At 41.7% G+C, this 22258-nt stretch overlaps 1 protein-coding gene across 1 annotated transcript; it reads right to left on the bottom strand.

Moving 5' to 3' along the window:
• Positions 1-251: 251 nt before the first annotated feature.
• On the bottom strand, positions 252-17265 carry per2 (period circadian clock 2). Its single transcript, XM_034234551.1, is given in 29 exon segments — positions 252-1365; positions 1834-1913; positions 1916-1971; positions 2554-2680; positions 2837-3077; positions 3852-3942; positions 5390-5412; positions 6974-7278; positions 7281-7871; positions 8179-8415; positions 9887-10011; positions 10315-10492; positions 10611-10701; positions 10874-10984; positions 10986-11015; positions 11126-11240; positions 11349-11502; positions 11595-11678; positions 11681-11700; positions 11822-11900; positions 12105-12247; positions 12670-12721; positions 13359-13560; positions 13669-13772; positions 13775-13789; positions 14121-14275; positions 14453-14545; positions 15506-16008; positions 17175-17265. Coding segments are annotated over 28 exon segments (4053 nt in total). The 5' UTR covers positions 15904-16008; positions 17175-17265; the 3' UTR covers positions 252-1212.
• Positions 17266-22258: the final 4993 nt, after the last annotated feature.

Raw genomic sequence — 22258 nt, 5'->3', positions numbered from 1 at the left:
AAAAACAATCCTGATATCATTAGAAAGCTAGGAATATCCTCTTTCCAACAGTGTATACAACTCAAAAGGTGTCTTCGGGTCAATGCGACTGATTTAGATAGAGCAGGTCACAACATTTTGACAGGGGCTAGTCTAGGATTCGCGTGGCCAGAATGAAAAAAAAAAAATTTAATTAAAAAAATGTAAAAAAAAAAAAAAATCATAATGCGTCTCTGGTATTGTTCAGGGGGCCGGGCCAAATGTGGAGGCGGGCCGTACCCGGCCCGCGGGACTTAGTTTGGGGACCACTGGCTTAAAGCATCATAAGGTTTCAAGTGACACAAAGCTCCCTTTTAATGATACATTCTCATAAACATTATAACATGGAATAAATCTAGCTTTATTCTAGGTTTTTCACCCGTTCCCCCTACATTGCACTGGCGATCAGTAACACATTAACGTTTCCATTTTATGATACGTTATAGTATTACATCACTTACGTTCAATATATAATATTGTACGTTTAGTATTGCCTTGTATGGGAGTACGTTTTCAGGGGATGGAGTTGGTGAAAAGCTTCAGATGGTGAGTCCATGCCTGCTGCATTCGGGAGAAAGTTTATATTTTGGACATTAATTTGCTATTAGTGACTAAACACAACACCTCTCATCTTTTCCTCCATGTGTAGCTCACAAAGTGCAGTTGTGCGTTCATTTAGTGCTTGATGGCTATGCATGCCTGAACAGGAGTGCCTGAAATGTAACTCCGCCTGTTTTTACCACATGCTGACTCAGCGTGCTGTTGTTGTAACTGAGAAAATCACGTCACAAAAAGCTGAATCAACTCTTTTACCGCAGCAGTTTGAACACCAAAGAGCCACTTCTTGCCACGTGAGTGACGCAGCCTCTGGTCTGTCGGTGTGTGTTTGACCTCTACTGTGCTGCCTGGTGCATAAGCACACATTGTGTTTCACCTATGACCTATCAGTGCAGAGGCTGCACTATATTAAGCGCTAAACGGAATGAGTGAATGATCATACGCAGTCACAGAATCCAGCACTCGTATATATTTACATTCAACACAAGTTTTAACTTAAGACAGTAAGGAATGTTGTGAGAAGAGCAAAGGGCCTGTTTGATGCTTCACGCAAAGAAGGCCACTTTTCACAGTTGTGCAGAAACAGAGTCTGACGGGTAATAGGGGACACTTTGAAGATATTGATGAGTTTGTTTTCTAGCTGGTTGTCTCTGAGAGAGAGTTGGAGGGTTCCTCTCTGGGCCTCCGCTGGCAGCCCTCCTCCAGCGCCTCCGTTTCACCGAGGTCAAGGTTTGCCTGTTCCTCCTCCACCGCTGCTGCCTCCGAGGCACCGTTACAGCAGGAGCACGCCTGGGCAGCACAGATAAAAGGAGAAGGTGAAAGGTGATGTAGAAAAAAGTGCACATCTGAGAAACAATGAGAAAGGGGTGGGGTACAATTTTGATGCTTTTCCAAGAAACATCTCCAACCAAAACAAATATACAAACTACTTCTATTTTTCATTATTTATTTGCTTGGTTTGCAAAGTGTAAAAATAATCGGGACTGTGTGTGTCCCAGTTTCACCAAGTGACGTCTTTAAATGTCTTGTGATGTCATTCCAAAACCCAACGATATTCATTAAAAGAAGACTAGAAAGAAAAACAGGAACTAATTTCTTGCATGAAAAATAACTGGTTATCAAAGAGTTGGCCATTTTTTATTGTCAAGTTTTGTCACTGTCAAGAATCATAAATATAAAAAAGGTAGGTTAACCAACATCTTGCCAAAACCCCATATTTTCCACATTTAGAGCCGGACTATATACAATGAATTCTACCTTGATGTCTATCTCCTTTGGAAGACCTCCTCTCTTAATCCAGGTGTGCACCTCCATCAGCTCCTTCTTCTGCTCCTCTGGCTCTTCTCCAGCAGCCTCAGCTTCTCTCTGTCGTCTCTGAGCACTCTCTGGATGTCACTGCAGATAAAGAGGAATACAGAAACAGCCACATTTAAAAATCTACCCAACAGTAAAACAAGAACGTCTAGTTTTTTGCAAACTATCAAAGTATTTGTCACTAAAGCCTTTTATAGACATGTGCAAAGGAGTTAACAGTCTTAGTCGATGCAAAGCCTTCTGTCAAGGGGGCCCTCTAGCGGTCAGTAACTGTCCCTGCAACAACCACTGCAGTTTGATATTTTTAGTCAAGAAACAAATAGTATGCAGGAGTATTCAATAGTCTTGTGACCTATTGAGTTAAAGGTGCATATTTGCATATTGAGAAATAAAAATGACGGATGTTTAGTGTGAAGAACAAACCCCCAATAAGCTCTTTTGTCCTGTGACAACCAGAGCACAGAAATATTTTGCCAGAACTTGTGAGGATAGGAAGCTAAATGAAGATCGTTTTGTTTTATTGTCTCACAAACACATCCTCTATTGCCCATAAACAGGAAACTTATCTATCAATGAGCAAAAGAGGAGAGTTTGTCTGTATACATGCTTAGCGTTATCCTTCATTAACAAACGATGAAACACAGCAATTCCAGCAGTACTTACGTGATGAAATGTTCACTCTGGTCCATCTCCAAAGGCCTGCTGTCGCTGCCATTCAGGTGACCTTTGACCTTCTGGCTGATCTGGGACGAGTCCACGCTGCCAAAGTAGTTACTACTGTTGTTGCTTCCTGAAAACACCAAAAGAGAAAACTATTAAAACGTTGCAACATTTGCTGATTCTGTTTCACTGTAGTGTTTTCTACTTTTTCCTGCTTATTTATCTTTGCGAATGTGTAATGTTGTTTTCATTATCAATATCTGTAAGGTGAAGCTTAAGGTCATACCTTTTCCACTGCCAGACGTCCCACTGGCTGACGTCCTGCTCTTTGATGTCCCGCTGTTTGATGTCCTACTGTTAGACGTCCTGCTATTGGAGGTCCCACTGGCTGAAGTACCACAGCCGTTCGATCCGGAGCCCATGGAGCCCGAGTCGGCTGAGCCGGAGTCCTCGTGGAGAATAATGTCCAACATGTCGCTGGAGAAAGAGTTGCCGTCACTGTTGTTCCCATCGCCACGTGAACTTGTCTGCAAAAGAAAAACATTGAAGGGACATTATTGAGGAGGAGCTTGATTTCCCAGCTTTGGCCAGCAGACTGCAGACTCCTTCATCTCCTGCAGCGTTTCTATACAGGCAGGCACTTTGCATTTATAATCTCAAATGGGAGTATTTATTTGCCGTGAGCATAGAAAACTGTCAATCTCAACAGTCACATGGGACACAATAGCATGTGCTACACAGTAAGGCTGAGCTTGTTAGAACCAAACAGAGACTCTGATCCTTAAGCAGCTGATTTAAAGCTGGGAGAATGATTAAATAACAGAATGTAGTGAACATGAATACATTCATGTGGAAGATTACTATTTGTGTCACCGGTCTGATTTTAGAAATATATAAGAAGGAAAACAAATATTTATATTTGTATGTTCAAACTGCTTTTGATTATGTTGTATGGTTTCAACCTTGGTCTGGTTCTTGCATGCAGAATCAAAGACAGTGTATGTAGTTGCAGTCATACATACAGTACTAGGTACCAAAGTAAGTTTCAGGATTTTTTAGGATCTAACATTTTGTTTTTTTCCATTCTTAGATTGTTTCTTAGTCACATGCTTTGGTTATAATCTGCCATTCTAACTAAAGCCACTCTTGGCAATATTTTTATATATTTGTATATTATATAACATTTCAAAATTAAAAATGCTAATAATTAAACCATTAATAGGAAGAAAATAGTTACAGTTATAGTTTACATATGGATTTTGGAAGGAATGGGATAGGAGTTTTTTTCATGATTTGCCTACCTCTTTGCTGCAAGACCTTCTAGAGCACACTTTATCCCAAGACAAACGATCACAGACACAGTGCGAGCCCTCGCAATACAAGGGTCCAGGTCAGGGGTGCCCAACCAGTCGATCGCGATCGACCGGTCGATCGCGGGGAGATTCCCAGTCGATCGCGAGATGTGTCTAAAAATAGAACAACAATATTCTGTTTTATCGTTAATGTCCTATAACATAATCTTCCTGTGCCAGAATAATGCACTTGAACGCATCAAGGCTTTGTGATTGGCCGGTGTCGCACCGGCGTGACCCCATGTGTCGGGGCGTGGCTGGTGGACAGTGGGCACTATTTCGCTGACGTTGTCCGTGTCAACAGGAGTGACAGTCCGCACACACACAAGACCGCAATTATGGCAGAAGCAAAAAAGCCCAGCAACATATATGATTTTCACTCCGAGTGGGAGGATGATTATTTTTGTATCTATTCCAATTCAAAGTCCATCTGTCTCATCTGCAATGCGAGCGTGGCTTTATCGAAGAAGGGTTATTTAGGAGCGGCATTTCAAAACAGTGCACAAACGCTACGAGACGGAATTCCCTCCTGATTCTGCCCTACGCTCCAAAAGGGGAGGGGCCTGAAAGGACAGCTAAATGCACAGCAGTCCATTTTCACCAGGCCCAACAACAAGAGCAAGGCTGCTACCAGAGCATCTTATCGTGTCAGTCACGTTCTTGAGAAACACATGAAGTCTTTCAAAGACGGCGAAGTTGTGCATTCCTGGAGGCTGCCGATGCGTAATAAAAATAACAGTAGCATTTCAACAGGTTTTTGATATAATAAAAACTCAAGTTAGATACCGTTATTAATCAGCTGTACGTTTTAGTTTGTTTGAACTTATTCATTATAATTATTGTACAAAATGGTATAAGAATGCAAATTTAAATTGATTATAGTCTATTATCAATTCAGGTTAAGAAACTAGTGTTGCTTGCATCCTATTTTTAAAAAGGCATTTATTTGTATACTCTACTAAAATGCAACAAAAAAAAGGTTTGATTCTATTAATTTTGTCTTTTTTATTGCACTTTGACAGCAGATTCTTGTGTAGCTTCAGATCTGAGTTGTCTTATTAGTAAGCCTAATTTATACTTTTGTAGCAACACTATTTTTATATAATGGCAAAGAAAGGGTTCAGAGTCTTTCCTTTTTTCCTGTGTCATATGTGGCAGCACTGTTCAATGTTTCTTGAAAACATGACCCACTGTAGTACGTGACGTGTGAATAAACTCCAACTCTGTATCAACAACACTGTTGTGTAACTTCAGTTAAATACTTGTATGTGTGTAGATTAGAAAGAGGTAAGATAAAGGATCTGCAGTATTTTATGAAGTATTAATCATACAAAGGTCAGTTTTATACAAGTAGAAGTGTGTATTTACCTGGTAGTAGGCTGTCAGTAATGGCTACGCCTCTCTATTTGGACTGGTAGATCTCGGCAGACTGGCAACTTTAAAAGTAGCTCTCGGTTCAAAAAAGGTTGGGCACCCCTGGTCCAGGTGGACCAAGGAGACTGAGAGAAGGCTAAGGGTGTAAGGGATAATAAGATGATTCGTTATCACCCGAGGCCACATTTAATCTGAGGAGTCGAGATTGACTTGCATAGCAATACAAACACAAGAAACTGCTCTAATACTGTGAAAAATGTGGAGGAATTACTGTGTACTCTACATGGCATAACATTGTGGAAAAGTGAGTGACATATGAATGAATGCCTTAGGGCAGGGGTCTGCAACCTGGAGCCGCAAAACATATTTCATAGCTTGATAACTTATAAAGTTGTATTTATTGTCAGACAAAAACTACAGTTTTTTTGCATTTATTAGGCTATTTATTACATTATATAAAACTGTTAACCTCTAATAAGAAACAATGAACTCCTATAAGGAGAATTACAAATAATACACAGGCCTACTTTAAAATAAATTAAACACAGCACTTGGGGAGTCCTCTGCACATTTGAAGGAAACAAAATATAATTAAAATGGGCCCACTTTGAAATAAATAAAATATATAGCTGCACCATAAAAAGAGTTAAAGGTAAGAATGGAGAAACCAGCTCGAGTGCGCTAGAATTTCAAAAAAATACACAACCGGAACAAATCTGCCTCTTCCTTCAGACTTTCTTAGAGTCCCTCCTCCTAAACACACGAACGCGCACATGACCAATGAGGGCACGAGATAAGTTTGTTGCACAGATGGAAGGCTGACAGGCAGGTAGGCCATCCAGTTATTTTAGCCGGGCCAGCTAAAATGATTGGTCGTGCTTTTTACAGCGCTACGGCTTCCAGAGATAAACATTTTTATGTATTATTTGTCAAAGCATTTAATGTATTCATTATTATCGGGACGTTAAGAGCATTCCATGGAATATAACAAAAAGTGTTTTCTGAAATAAATTACATACCCCATTGAATTATGACTGAAGATCGTCAGCTGTTTTCCTCTCCCGTGTTGTTCCTCGATACGTAAAGGCTGCAGCACCTTTGACAACTTCTCTCTACATATCAAACATACCGGTAAACCAGCATCGTTTGCTGTGAAAGCATATAACTCTGTCCACGCAGAATTAAATCCTGTGTTCCTCCGATACTTTTATTTTATTTTATTTATCCATAGTTCGCTCATCGAGCCGGGGGTCAGGTTATACACCTGCAAGAAAAGGCGCTAGCGCGGGACCGTAGCAGGATGTGACGCATATTTTAGTTGACCTAATTAAAACCGTTTTGTTTTTTATTTATGTGTCACAGTATCACCTCAAAATACAAGATACGAAACATTTTCAACCATGCAAGAAAATATAAATAGTCCTACAAATACTTTTATTTTATTTCCTTCTTATTTTTGTCTAAGCTCAAGGGAGCCAGAGCAGAGAGCTTAAAGGGCCGCATGCGGCTCGAGGGCCGCGGGTTGCCGACCCCTGCCTTAGGGGAACATGCATACACAACAATGGTTTAAAGAACCCACAACGATTAAGTTTAAGGAGGCTTTGACATTTTATCCTCACAGTTTAAGAATTGTACTGGGGAGAAATCATAGGCATCAGGAGACTTGAAGAAGAAAATAAGTTGGTTTTGTTGTTTACCTGCTTCATCTCCCTCTCTTTGGCCTGGTTTCCACTGGCTCCCATCTCCCATTCTGCCATATTATTCCCTTGCCCTCCAGAGGAGAGTGCTGTGCAGTCCTGCCGGTCCACACACAGCTCCAGCTCCAGCAGGTTGAGGGGTGAGCTGCAGCGAGACTGAAACAGGGGTGGAGACGCCGGGCCTCCAGACTGTGGCGTGGAGGAGCGAGACTGGCTCTCAACCACGGGCGCCTTTGAGGTTTCCAGGACTGGAGGAAAGTAGAACGCAGAGGGGATGTAGTTCGATTGGAGAGCAAAGTGGTTCGGGAGTTGAACTGGCTCTGGACAGTGAAGGACGGTGAAGCTGCGAAGTGGACCCGGACTGGAAAGGCAACCGGACTAAAAGGCTGCATTTGGGTGGGGAAGCCAGCAGTGGCTGTGTGGAACACTGGCTGTGGAGATTGCAGTGAGGGGGCCAATGGAGAGAAGGGCATGGGCAGCATTAGAGCCACAATAGGAGTGACCATAGGGGTGCTGAATGGAGCAGGGTGGATGGGCTGTGGGCAGGGAGGGGGCTGGGTGCCCCGATTGTCCACAAAGCCTTGATGAGTGGCATCTGTGCGGGGGGCCATGGAATTGGCTCTGGGGTAAACCGGGAGGGGGTAGCCTGGCATCACTGAGGGGTAGGCCATGGGGAAGTTTGACTGCGAGGTGTCAGAGCTCGACCAGGAGGTCAGGTTGAGGCCGTGGGTCAGGAGAGGGGACCGCAGGTGTTGCTGTCTGTGGTGGGACACGGTGCTGTCGGAGGACTCCATCTGCTTCGCCCGCTTTGACTTGGTCTTCTTGTTCCGTGTGCCTCGCCGAGCGGTGGGCTCTGCACTCGGTTCATCCTGCTTGGAGGACTGAGCAGCGGGTATAGCTACAGAGAATACAAATAAGAAAATGTTGAGTCATCTTTTGAATTTTGCAAAATAAACAAGACTTGCAAGTAATAGGCAAGGAGATTACACATTCAGAAACTTGGGTCTTACTTTTGACCGCAATTGTCAGATTGTATAATAATACTGTAATGAACACATTTACGGAGATCTAAGAATACATAATGATTATAATCAAGAGTCCAACTTAGTCTATTTAACTTCAAATATTGTTATAACAAAATTTAACAGAGTTATTATCCTTTAAAAAGGCCTTTGATATGCTGTGTTGGTATGGTGGTCAGGTACCATAGCTGGCGATCTGTTCCCTCTGACGCTCCAGGTACTGAGAGCAGTTTTCTTTAAGCGCTGTAAGTCCTCGATGCTCCTTGAAGTGATACAGAAAGGTCTGCTCCTCCTTCTGCGTATAGGCTGCCAAAACCTGCTTGGTCAACCCGAGTTTCTTATAGGACTCCCTCTCGTGACTGGGAGGTGAAACGACACAGAGAGGAACCCCGGGGCTATGGCTGGATTCCCCTATGATCTCTGTATGTCAGAGGGTGACAGCATAGAAATACATTTAGTATACTCATAGGCAATACAAAATGACTTCTGTAAAACAACATTTAGCATAGATAGCGACGACGACAAAAGCAGAGTTGAACGAGCGTAGTAGAAGCTTCAATTGACACATTCACGGACACCATGGAAAAAATGCCTTAAAAATACAAATGGAGAAAAATGGGAAGCCGCTTCCAGGGCTACTGATGTTATTCACATACTTCCATCATGGGGTGGATCAATTAGCCTTGAGTTTGGCTCACTTACTTGATCAAGGATTACCACAATGCTTATTGAAATAAATGTTTTATATTTGTATCAAATGTACAACAAATAGTACAAATTTGTTTGCTTTCTGTGTTCACCATCGCTGAAGATTTTAAATAATCCGATGACGTTCAAAGTTGTGGAAAAATGAAACGTTATGTATTCTAAGGTGGTGAATTACTCTTTATATGCGCAACTGAATGAGCAGCATCCAATACAATTGCTGGTTTAATGCAATGAAGCTCACATTAGATTATAATTTATCGCAAATGAATAGTTTTATATAAAATCCAAAAAATAAAAAGTATTTTATCACCCCCATTGCAGTAATTTTGGACGGGACCCAATAACCCTGCAAACGTTTTGTGCACATTGAGTAGCACCAAATAAGAATTAAGAAATAGTGGAAATAGTTCACTTTCTGTGTTTGACATATAAGCTGCCAAGCATCCACTGAACAGACACACATGTAAAGACACGGAGAAAGAAGCGCGAACACATACAGTTGAATTTACAGTGCTGTGAAAAGCAGCGTTGCTGATTTCTTCTGTGTCTTTATATTTATCACTCGGAGAAGCTTAAGATCTTCAAAAAGCAGCTAACGCTGTCAAGTCTACAACAGAGTCTAAGCTGAAGAAGAGTGGGCTGATAATCAATATTAAAAATGATTTACAGGTAAGGCAGTTATTGCTGATAAATATGGCCAATATCTTTTTGAAATTGTTGATATGTGAAACATGTGCTTACTAACTTTACACATTTGTTTGTTGTCTTAACCTTTTGTCTCAAGATCTTATATCTTTTTATGACAAATATGCAACAGCAGAAGAAATCAGGTTGGAAATATTTTTCACGGCACTGTACCTGAGTCCGGTTGAGGTTTCTTGTCCCCAACATGCACTATGGTGCTACTGTAGCTACACTGGCTGGTTATGGACACCACACTTTCGGGTTTGTTTGGTACAGAAAGGGGCAGCGATGTGCCCACTACCGCTGTGGCTGCGTCACTGGACTTTTTGTCGTGATCTTCCAAAACGGAGAGAGAAGACTGATTCTTCAACAAGGCTGGTTCTGCCAAAGAGAACAGAGAACAAGTGATACTGACTTCTAGTGAAAGGCTGCATGATGAGGTGACAATAGGTGTCTGCTTTCCTTTCTTTGGTAGTAAAACTGAAGTGGTGAGACATACCTTCAGACACCTGCATGCTGTGAGGTCCTTTCTGTTTGTCCTCATCCGAGTTAGAGGACGTGGTGTTAGAGGAAGAATGGAACTTCCTTTTCATACTGATGGGAACATTACAGCTCTCCAAGTACCTATAGGAACAACAACAACATAACGTCAATTATATGCAACTAATCATCAGTAAGACACATCACAAAGTATTTTACGCTGTTAAATAACCATCCTGAATAATTGTTACAAGGTTAATAATCATTGAAATTGAACTTAAATGTTATAACCACTGAGAGCAATGACAGGCCATGAAATTATGTACATTTTATTGTTTTTTTTTAGTATGGAAAATGATCTATTCTATAAGATCTTAATTGAAGTTTATATGGCTGGGTATGAATTGCGTGGCTACCATTCATCCACATCATGTCTTTATTTCTTACCTGACAACACTGTCCAGACAGCTGATCTGCTGATAGGAGTAGGCGTTCTGATCTTTGAAGACCGTGTCCTCGTTGGAGGAGGACCGGTTCTCCTCCATCGTGACCCCAGTGTCTTTCCAGTGGAGGGGCGTCGAGTCTTTGGGCCGCACCGCCGTCGAGTGTCTCTGTTCACACTCTACTGGAGAAAGGACAGGAGTTAGGGGCGCAATTTCACAACGACTTTTAGCTGTCTCTGGTTCAGACACACACTCAAATATTTACAGATAAATAAGCAGGGAGTTGTCAACTGGACTTACTGCCATTGCTTTTCTTGATGTCTGGTTTGGTTGTCTGATGCTCAAGGCTTTTCTGAAGATGTATTCCTTTACATATTTCCTGAAAGGTCCGCTGTGAAATAGAAACCAAATTTGTTGATACGACAATTTATTAAGACCTTTTGATAAATTAAACAGAATAGAATAAATTGGCTAAAAAGCTGAGGCTGAGTATAAACTTTTCCCATATCATCCTGTAGCAGGACCACGCTGTACTAAGCTGTGAGTATTTGGGTTTTACTCACCAGTCGTGCTTTGTCGCTCACTTCCTCCTCCTCTTGTTGGATCTTGGCCCCGTTGCTGTTGTTAAGGCTCTCGTTAGAGGAGCTCATGCCCACAAGGTGGTCGTTTCTTGTTCAGACTGCAGTAACCACTGTTATGGACCGGCTGATAGGAACACAGAGAGGGAACAAAGTTGAAAAAAGGATTGGATTGGATGTTGCTTAAATCCCTCAGCTGTTTACATATCAACACTTGCATCTTTTATCCTTTCACACCTGTAGCAGGAGCCGGTGGATCTGCTCAGTAATCTCCTGGATGTCATTGTCCATGGTTTTCATCTCAATGACAGTTGAGACAGGGGCCGAGAAAACATCTTCGTTCACAGGGCCCCTGGTGAACAAAAAGCACATCAGGATGTATCAGAAGTCGAAATGTGAAACTCCCATATATTTAAAGCAACCATGACAGACTGTACATCGATTAGACTGTCATACTCACATTCGCACTTTGTGTCTTCCCATAACAAAGGACACCTTGCGGCTCCAGGGGTTGACAAAACTGGACCAGCTGGTGTCCAGAATGAGGTATTCTCCATTTCGCGCACAGAACCGGATGGAGGAGTGGTCGAATGGTTGTCCTGCAAATTGAAGAACTGCAGAGGAAAAGCCAAAAATAATATAGTTAGATCATGTTTGGGAAAGAGACATGGAAACTTCTGAAATCTATTTCATTCTGGGGACTCACTCTTTTTGTGAATGGCCAACATAATCGGTCGGTCATTGGGATGCAGGTGGAGGAGAATTTGTGTGCCAATGAGGTCTTGGGGAGATAACCAAGGAGAGGAACCGCCCTGAAACACACATACACATGACAAATTGCTGTGTTAGTTAGCAAGCAACAACACCACTTCTTATAGTTTGGGTATAGTTTTGGTTTAAGCTTAGAAGAAAAAACATCCTGCAATCGCTTACCTCTCATCAACATCCTGAAACAAGCAACTCGGTGTGTGTGTGGTGGTGAAGACGCGTTTGTCAGATAGAATTCTGGGTGCTTAAGGGAAAAGAAAGGATTTAAATTGTTAGAGTCTCTTCTATATCAAACCTTTTCAAGTTATAAATTGCAGGAACAAAACAAAAATAAATTCTAACTTATAACTTAAGTCACTTATCTGACAATTTGTATAAATGTTTCTAGTGCAATTTACGGAACTGTACAGTTTTTGAACAGTGTAACAGAGTCATGAATTGTTCTTACCATCATAACCAGAGTGAACTCTCTCTGCCAGCAGGAGGCAGCAGAACTGGTCTTCAGCATGCATTGTATCTGGGACCTTCATCCGGTAGGGCGTCATGCGGAATGGATAGTACTGCAGAAAGCCCTCGCTTTTCTTACCACCACTGGAAATGAGGTAAAAATAGAAGAAACCAATTACTATAAGGTTAGGGTTTGTTTCATATAACTACAGGCCTTCACAAATAATCTCTGTCCAGGTTTGTGAATTTGAGACGTTATGTTATTGAACACTAGGGGGCAGTGTCTAGCTATGTTTCCATCCATGTCTGTGTACAATTAATGAGTGGTTAGTGTGGGGTTATGATAACAGTTATGCAAAGTATTGCAGTCATTACATTACATTGAAGGATTGTTATGTGGAATGATTGTGTGTGTTTGTGTCTGTCTGCCTATATGTATAACACTGGCCTGAAACATTTTATGTGACAAATTAATTAACATCCATAGTGGAATGATTAAAAACTAAAAGCAGGTATGAGCAACAGATGGCCCAACATAATTGTTTTGAACCAACGCACACACCCACCTGATACGACAGAAGAAGGACTTCTTCTGCATGGAGTCAGGCGGTGATGACTCTGAAACGGGAGAAAGAAATGTTAGAATTCATAAAGCATCAGGAACCGGCTGAATCTGGGTCTCAGCCCCAGCAGGAGATCAAGCTTTGATTAACTCTCCGAATAAACATCACTGAGGCTGCAGCACCACACTATGAATTTTAACAGAGTCAAGACTTAATGAAGTGCATAATAGGCTGCAATAATCACAACAGATACAGTTCAGCTCTGGGTCTGATGTGAAAAAGAAAATGAAAGTCAGAGGCAACAAGTCTATCTCTGATTATCAGACTAGAGAGAACATAATGGGCTCTCTGAGTGGCTGAAAAATAAATAAAACCTTTTCAAGTGTTAATTGTGAAACAACTCAGTCTTCTCAAGCACCCAATCCAGTCTTCCTTGGTTGAAAGGGTAAGCTTCATGCATTTTATAAAACAGGTCAGGGCAACTTGAATTTAATGGATTACGTTGATGGCTACACATACTACACTATCACCAAGTGCTACACTATCACCAAGCAGCCCTGCTTTCTACTGATCTAATTTTCGTATGAATACTTTTGTGTGCTGAATGTAGAAAAAAGACCTGATCCATTCACAGTGTGGTAAGCCAGTACCAATGTGTTGAAGCGGAGAGAGAGAGAGCCATGTATATTTACCTGCTCCGGTGCACATGCTCCAGGAGGGCAGGCGGTACGGCGTTGTGAAGCTGTAGAACACGCTAACATCCTGCGGCGCCAGGAACTCCACAAACTTGCTGTTCTTAAACATGTCTCTTTTGCACTTTAGGATGGAGGCAGCCTGATCAGAAATGTACACTATTCTTCCTGTGGTGAGAGACACTGCTACTGCAAACATGTCCTGTTGAGGAGACAAAATCCAAATGGTTTACAATAATGCTCACAAACAAGTATTTTTACTGTCAATATTTAATAGTTCTATTCTTTCACATATAATTCAGGGACTCACATTGTTTTTGAGGGTGTATTCTGAAGTAATGCTGTCTATCTCCTCTATCGTATAAGAGGATACATCCTGGCCTGAAGGTTGACTGTCATTGGTCATCAGCAGCTACTATACTCCTCATTGGCTGTAACCCATAGATGGTAATTTGATTAAAATATGGTCACAACACAATAAACAAGACAGAATACATATTATGTGGACATTGATGTTATAAACAGCAATGACGATTCTGTGTAAGGGGTGCAACAAAAAAATGATCTATTTGTAAACATTTATTGTGGTACTCTAAGATGTGTATAGAATTAATACTGTACACACAAAGAAATGTGTGTGGTACAAATAATAGCTATATTTCTAGCTATATGTATTGTAAGGCTTCAGCAACTTAAACAAAAACATTATAACTTGGTGTTAACACACACCAGAGGGAAAAGGGTAATGTAAATGCTCTTTACCTTCCACCTGTTTGACGCAGCTCAGTGCGTACTTGAGGGTGTTCAGTGTAGAGGACTTGCTGTTGTGTCTCTTCTCAGTGGGCATGTGAAGCTTCAGCTCTTTCAGAGTTTTAATCATCTCCTTCTGGGTCTTAGCTTTGGCAGACTCCTGACTACTGCAAGTTGCACAATCACACACAAAGAGGCAAGTCAGATACTTTTACAAGAAAAGCAATTCCTGAAAAATAGATTTACATTTTGTTTATCATTAAACACTTCTAATCTAAACCATATTCAATGCTAGAAAGGGATGAATTTGTTTCCAGTGTTGTAGCAGAGGTCAGTGCACTAACCTGCAGCCGCTGGTTGATGGGTTGTCCTGCTCTGAGCTCAGCAGACTGAAGGCGTTGGAGCTGCTCGTAGGAGACGGACTGTGAGAGTTTGAGCTGTGAGAAGAAGGATAATTCAACAATTTGCAACAAAATTGAGCCAGAAATTACCTTAATTACTTCAAAGAGAGACACAAAAAGAGAGGGAGATCAACTGATTTAATCGCCTTTCTCAGTTAAGTGAAGTTTAACGAAGATATAAATTGGTAATTGGTTCCAGTTTGGTGGTATCATTTTTAAATATATCTGACATTAGGCATGTTTTATACACGCATCTCCTTCTCATGCAGCCGAGACATTTGCTGTTACCAAGGTGCTCCAGCTGACCCCTTTTCTAAATATGTATTATTATCTCACAACGTGGGGTTTTGTTAAAGTGGGCTTGTGGAAGCAAATGGAGAACAATGTGAACACCATTTAGCAGCCAGGCAACAAAAGAAAGCCCTCCAGTCGGAGGTCAATCCTACCTCCTTGTGGAATAAGTGCTCGTAGGGTGCAAGAAGGATGTAAGACTCATGTAGTTGTGTTTGTGTGATCCACTGCATTAACCTACAAGCTTAACTTGACACTAATATGCTAAAATCAGAGCACTCTGACACAGACTCACAACAACTCAGGTTACTATGTATAACATGCTTATCGGTCTCAAACAAATGCCCACCTTTGTAAAAGAGCTCATATGCTGAGACTGAGAGCAAAGGAGCTATCCGAGCATGTTTAACTCTTCAACCCACACTGTTTCAAACAAGTAGGTTCAACAGGCTCAGAAAATTAACATTAGTTTGGTAGAGCTCGGTTATATGGCCCAAAAGGTTTGCCATTAACACATGCACAAATCATACAATTTATTTTATCTTTATGTTAGTTAATTGATGTATCAATGTCACTAAACAGGGTTGCATTGTGAAGTAATAGTATTGTTTTTGAGTAGCGCCCAACTATAGTCTCTCTCTCTTTTTTTTTCCTCAATCACAATATGCACGCCAGATAAAAGCACAAGCCTTAATTGCCACTGACCTTTTGTTGCTTTCAGAAGATTCCAGTATTGCAGAGTCCTTACTGGTGCCATTGGAGCTGCCCATTGAGGCATGGCCAAGACTCTCAGTGCCATGGCTTGTGTTGCCGTGGCTTTCATTGCTGTGTGATTCAGTTCCACTACCGCTGGAGCCACTGCTCTTCATCTCCATGTCCTCCTCGGGGAGCGATCGAGAGCGGGGGATCTTGCGATGCTTGTGCTGCGAGGCAGGAGGGTGCTGACCTCTACTGTCGCTGCCCTCCGATGGGAGGCCTAAGTCAGGCCCACCTTGGCTGTAGCCGCCCATCTGATGCAGCTGTGCCATGGAGCTGCAGGAAGTTCCATCTTGGTCCTGCAGCACAGAGAAGCAGTAGTTCTTGGAGTCTGAATCTCCCGACATCAGGAGGAATGCTGGTCTGGGCTTTTTGCGGGATAATTGTAATTTATTAATAAAAAAACGCTATCATCCCAATTTCACAAGGATGTTGATTGAAAAATTATTGATCTGTGGAGAAAAAGAGAGTATACATATTAGTGATAAAGTTATGCATATTTCAATATTAAGAAAACTGTAGAGACATAATGGTTGAATGATGTACCAATCAAGTTGAATGTAAAAGATACAAAAATATTGGCAAGACAAATCGATGCTTTATCAATCCTCCTTCAAAAAGGGGGTATTTTTTTCTCGTGTGATATCAGAGCACATAGCAGGGCTAAGAAGCCCTGTTCACTTGATTAGAAACTTTCAGAACATCTATGGATGAGTAGTATCATCTGGAAGTAGGACAGGAAAGGAACATTTTTCTGTTAATAATCAACAAATCTGTTGGCCCTTTCAGCTGGCATAGTGAATTGAGTTCAGAATCACCCAGTTTACTTATCAATGACCCGATTCCAAGTAGTTTATCCTGCGTGAACTGGGTCGACACCCAGGCTAATGACCCGAAAAACAAGAAGGATGAACCAGGGTAATATAGTTTGATGAATGCTCAGTACGATAATATGAAGAAATGATTGAGGAAATGATTTATCTTCAGCCCAAATTGCAGCACTTTGCAAAGTTAAACCCTACCCATCCTCTCCAGCCATTATTCCAGTTGCTGCCATCAGGCTGCAGACTGAAAGTCCCAAAGGCCATCCAAAACAATAACAAGAAATCCTTTATTCCACTAGCTGTGACCATTCCTAAAATGAGCCTGTTTAAATAACAAAATGGAACCAAGAATTCAAAGTAAAATGCCCATATAACAGAAGAAGAACACAGAGTCTGTCTATCATAATCAAAACCTATATCTCCAGTTTCAATACTTTCAGGTTGAGACAATTCTATAGCATCCATTTGCAAAATTGAAATAATTGTAGAGATCAATAGATGTTGTGATGTTTACAAAAAGTATTGGAGCTACTGCATAATAATCTGGCATTAGGATGTTACTTTGCGCAGTTAAGCATCTTCCCAAACGTCCTACAGTGTTGTTACTACAGCTGAGTACCAAAATCCAACAAGTGATACAAAAAAGCATGCTTTCACAAAAAGTTTCAGTATCAAACAATAATACCATATTAGTTGACTTTTAACTTGGCCATACAAATCTAATATAATTGTAAAATAAATAATAATTAATGAATTCTTCCAAGAGGCTAATGTCTTGATGTAAGATTATTTACCTCAAACCAAACTGCAATGCGCCTGACTCAGCATGATCAGACTCTATCTGACATCTCTAATCGGTGCTGGATAAAGCCCCCTGCCATGCAGAGATGCAGTAGCCTACTCGCTTTATGTAAGGCGTTTGTACCGGCGTTTTCATGTGACAATAGGCTTGTTTGAGACGCGTTGCGGCTCGCCTCGAAAGTAGACGAGAGTAGCCGATCGCAGCCGGGGGAGGTCTCAAAAAGCTCGCCTGAAGTCGGACAGCTACGAGTCTACGAGCCTCTCCATAAAACAGGGGAAAGTACCCAAAGACTTCAAAATTGCAAGAGTAACCCCCCTGCACAAAAAGGGCAGCAAATTGGACCCAGGCAACTACCGCCCTGTTTCTATACTTACCCTCCATCTCGAAAGTCATGGAAAAAATAGTATATGAACAGGTCGAAAAGTACCTCGCGGAAAATAAACTAATCTATGAATTTCAATCTGGCTTTAGAACATCCCACTCCACTGACACATGCCTTCTTTATTTGAGCGACCACATCAAACAAGAGGTGGACGAGGGCAAGTACTGCGGCATGGTGATGCTGGACCTACAAAAGGCTTTCGACACTGTCAATCACCCCATTCTGATTGACAAGCTAAAAGCAATTGGTTTTGATAAACTATCGGTGAGCTGGATGCAATCCTACCTGGAGGGGAGAGAACAGATGGTGGAGGTAAACGGTACTCTGTCCCCCCCCCCTCCCAGTGAGCTGTGGTGTTCCACAAGGAAGCATATTAGGTCCGTTACTGTTCCTAATTTATGTAAATGACATGTCATCAGCATGTGACTGCAACTTGTTCCTGTTCGCGGACGACTCAGCCCTGCTGGTCTCTGACAGGAACAGGTTGCAGGTTGAAAAAACCCTCAGCTCCGAGCTCGGCAGAATCTGCACCTGGCTCGCCGATAATAAATTATCATTACACCTGGGTAAAACAGAGTCCATTCTCTTCGGTTCGAAACATAATCTCAGCAAATCCGACGACTTCTCAGTTGCAGTGGGCGACATTATTGTCACAAGTAAGAAGGAAATTACATACCTAGGATCTATTCTTGAGGCAAACCTCTCCTGTGACAAAATGGCATCCAATGTAATAAAAAAAGTCAATCAAAGAACTAGATTCCTCTACCGGATCTCCTCTCTGGTAAACAAAAACACCCTGAAAACTCTGGCAGGAGCACTCATTCAAGGGTACTATGACTATGCTTGCACATCATGGTACCATAGCACCTCCAAGGCGCTAAAAATAAAACTTCAAACATCGCAAAATAAACTGGTCAGACTACTGCTTGACCTTTCATCTAGAACCCACCTCACCTCTGCCCACTTTGACAACCTAGGATGGCTTAGAGTAGACGACAGAGTACAGCTACTTGCAATGGGCCTGGTCTACAAGATCCACTACACCTCTATGGTACCCATGTACATGTCAAAATTCTTCCCAAAGGTCAAGGAATACCATGATCATAACACCAGAGGGAGCTCCACAAATCATGTGAAACCCAGATTTGGCACAAAAAAGGGGGAATACACGTTTCGCAATTATGCCACATCAAGGTGGAACGCTCTTCCCACAACTGTAAAGGAAAGTAAAACTATACTTACCTTCAAAACCTCTCTTAAAGAGCACCTTCGGGGGAGAGCATTGCAAAACTGGCCCCGGTAATGGTACAAATCTCAACCTGTCGTTCAATGGACAGCTTCCCCCCCCCCCCCATCTATGTATATACTCGCATTTTAGACTCTGTTACTAACTGTATATCTGTAGACTTGGTATGTCTTAAATGTCCGGTTAGGATGTATTAGAACGAAATCTAAAATGAAAATTGTAAATAAGCAATCTGTATGTAAAAAACCACCTGTATGTAAATTGTAAATAAGCCATCTGTATGTCTTATATGTCTTATATGTCTTAAATGACATGATGAATTGGAAATGGGGGACCCTGATGTAAACAAGACGAAAGTCTTTCTCTGGTCTGCATCCCCTTAACAATTGTATGTTTTGAGCTGTACTGTACTGTACCCAATATACAAGCTGTTAATAAACTTTTCAATCAATCAATCAAAGTCGGCTTCTTCTTCTTAATCTTCTTCTTCGCCTTCTTCGCCTTCTTCTTCTTCTTCTTCTTCTTCTTCTTCTTCTTCTTCTTCTTCTTCTTCTTCTCTCGGTTATTTGGCGGATTGCAAACAACTTTAAGGTGCATACCGCCACCTCCGGAGTCGGCTTGACTCGGTTTGCATTTATAAAGAATGCACACATGTGTTTAATCGTTAATGTCAGATATGTACTAAGTAAATACATTTGTTCCTGCTCAAGATTAGATTCAACTTTATTGTTATTGCACATATTACAGGTACTGAGACAACGAAATGCAGTTTAGCTTCTAACCAGGAGTGCAGTAAAGTGAAAAGTAATGTACACAATAGACAGAATAAAATATAGAATGAATTGAATGATGAATAAACAGTGAGGGGTATGAATACACTAGATATCAGCCTGTGAGCAGTATGAACAGTGTGTATGAATATGCTAAGATATATAAAGTATGAAAACGGTAAGCAGTGCAAGTATAGTATAAAATATATGGATATTAATTTCATGATGATAAACATTGTGGAACAATGATGAAAAATGGGAATGGATGTGGCGACGTAAAACCAGGGGCGGCGCCAGGGGGGAGCTAGGGGGTGCTGAAGCACCCCCCAGGATTGCCAAAGCACCCCCTAAGCACCCCCAAGAAATATGTGGTTTTTTTTTTTTTTTATTATTTTTTTTATTAAATTAAATTAGAAATATTATTGATTGCATCAATGCATATGTGAAACAAACACATTTTTGACCAAAAACATAAAGCCAACACAGGTGATATGATTAGGCCAATGGCCAGCACCCATTCGATTTTTGACCTACCCATAGGCTAAATTACTTTGTGACACTTGAGTGACTTCCTGTTAGCTAGAGCGCCAAATGATTTGCTAACAGCAAAGTGAAAAATTGATTGATCGTTTGTTAGTCCTTAAACGACCACGTGTGGACACTCAATCAAAACCAACTGAAAGCGAGAGGGATTCTGCACATAATAGGCCTCGTGAGTACAAGTAGCTTACTTCTGGGTCTCTGTGTTTCATTCAAGCCCTGCTCTGTGTGTGTGTGTGCGTGGCACGAGCCATTTTGTGTGCGTGCGTGCGCGAGCGAGCGAGAGAGCTCGCCTCGCGCACCAGTGGGTATCTACCGGAGATCGTTGTGGTTAGCATCTGGTGCTAGCTAGCCAAGCTAATGGATATAAGGAGCTTTTTCAACAACAAGGTGGAGGGAGAACTCTCTCCTGTCAGACGGAGAGTCTCAGGTAACCTCAACTCAGGTGAAGTAAAGGACTCTCTCAGTGTTTAGATAGTTAACTTTAGTCTAGTTATCTCAGTGGGTCTCAAACGGTTTGTTTTAAAAGGAGAGTGATTTGTAAAATGTCTATAAAGAAATAGAAAATCTGTTTACAGTTCTGTTTCATATGGGTGATGAGAGATGTATCCATAGATCTCTTAATGTTGCTCTCAAAGTGCACCAGATTGATGCTTTTAACTTCAATATTTAACAAAAAATCTTCCCGGGGGAGCTAGCCCCGGACCCCCCTAGAGGAGGTGAGGACCCTCCTAGAGGAGGTGAGGTCCGCTCCCCACTTGTAAAAATAGCACTTTACCCCTGCCTATATGCCGTGAGCTGATTATCGAGCCTTCATTGTAACAGTCGCGGGTGCACTGTGTGTGTGTGTGTGCGTGGGGAGTGTTGCAGTAGAAAATTCAACTGTAGCGCCGCTGGTGCATTAATGGGAAACCCTAAATGTTTGAGCACCCTCTATGAAACGTCAAGCTACCCCACAGCACCCCCTAGAGAAAATCTCTGGCGCCGCCACTGCGTAAAACTGACACAAAACAACAACAAACTTTTGCCGAGACAATTGGAGAGTTTCATCACCAGCACGTGGTAAAGTCGTTTCCCATCAAGCATTTCGCTTCCGCAGCCCGTGGAGAGGAACTGCGCCGCCTCGCCGCGCCTGGCTCTCAAGGCTGCGGGCGTCTTTGTCCCGCGAGATTTCAACGTCTCATGTAGGCGGGCCTCCAGAGCAAGTCGGACAAAATGACTAACCATCATGCAACGCACTAGCAAGACGTTGATCGCAACTGCGCAGGTCTCGCTTGTCTCAAACAAGCCTAGTGACAGCAGAGTGAGCAGGGCTGGTGTAGTCTACTGACCGGGATTTAGACCCACACTGACAGTTATGTAACTTTCATGGTTTACGTTCAGTCATAACATTTTACATAATTCACAACACAGCACGTTAACGGCAATGTTATCTTCAATGTTCGCACTTTTAAACATACAATCTCTCAATCGCAGAGCAAAACAATTGCAAGTAAACGTAACACTGCATTTGCATTACATTTATGGGCATTATAATTAAACTCCACCAACCTCACAGAAGGCGACTGATCCTGCTGTCTCTGTAAAAAATAAAGCCTTGTATTCAGAGCTCTTTGTTGTCTCGAATAGAGAAAGCATACGGATATCGTCTTTCCCAGGCTGCTCTTTCACGCTGCTCTCTCCCGTTCAGGTTTCTGGATACATCAGGACCATGATCAGGGGCCTCATTTATAAAGGGATATACGCTCAAAAAATAGCGTACGCCAGTTTCTACGCAATGTTTGCGATTTATAAAATACTAACTTGACGGGAAAATGTGCGGTCCTCCACGCAAACTCTAACCCATGCGTACGCACTAAGCACAAACACGGGAGAGACGAGAAACTGCGACACCGCGTTGGCAGAAGGAAGAATGGAGAGAAATATGTGGAAATAATACCATAAATAAAATGTTACCTCTCATTTATCATATATGAAGAATTCATTTTCAAACATTGATTAAAGCCAATCTTAAAATGATTTAACAAACACCTGTTTGCGACTCCTCAGTGCACACACAAACACATAACTTGGAGAAATAAATAAATACGGATATGTTATTTAAAACCACCTCGAATATGTTGTGTTAATGTTATGAA

Source organism: Gymnodraco acuticeps, unplaced genomic scaffold, assembly GCF_902827175.1.
Source record: "Gymnodraco acuticeps unplaced genomic scaffold, fGymAcu1.1, whole genome shotgun sequence".
Classification (NCBI taxonomy): domain Eukaryota; kingdom Metazoa; phylum Chordata; class Actinopteri; order Perciformes; family Bathydraconidae; genus Gymnodraco; species Gymnodraco acuticeps.
The sequence above is the reverse complement of the archived record's forward strand: the minus strand, read 5'-3'. Positions and strand labels throughout refer to the sequence as shown.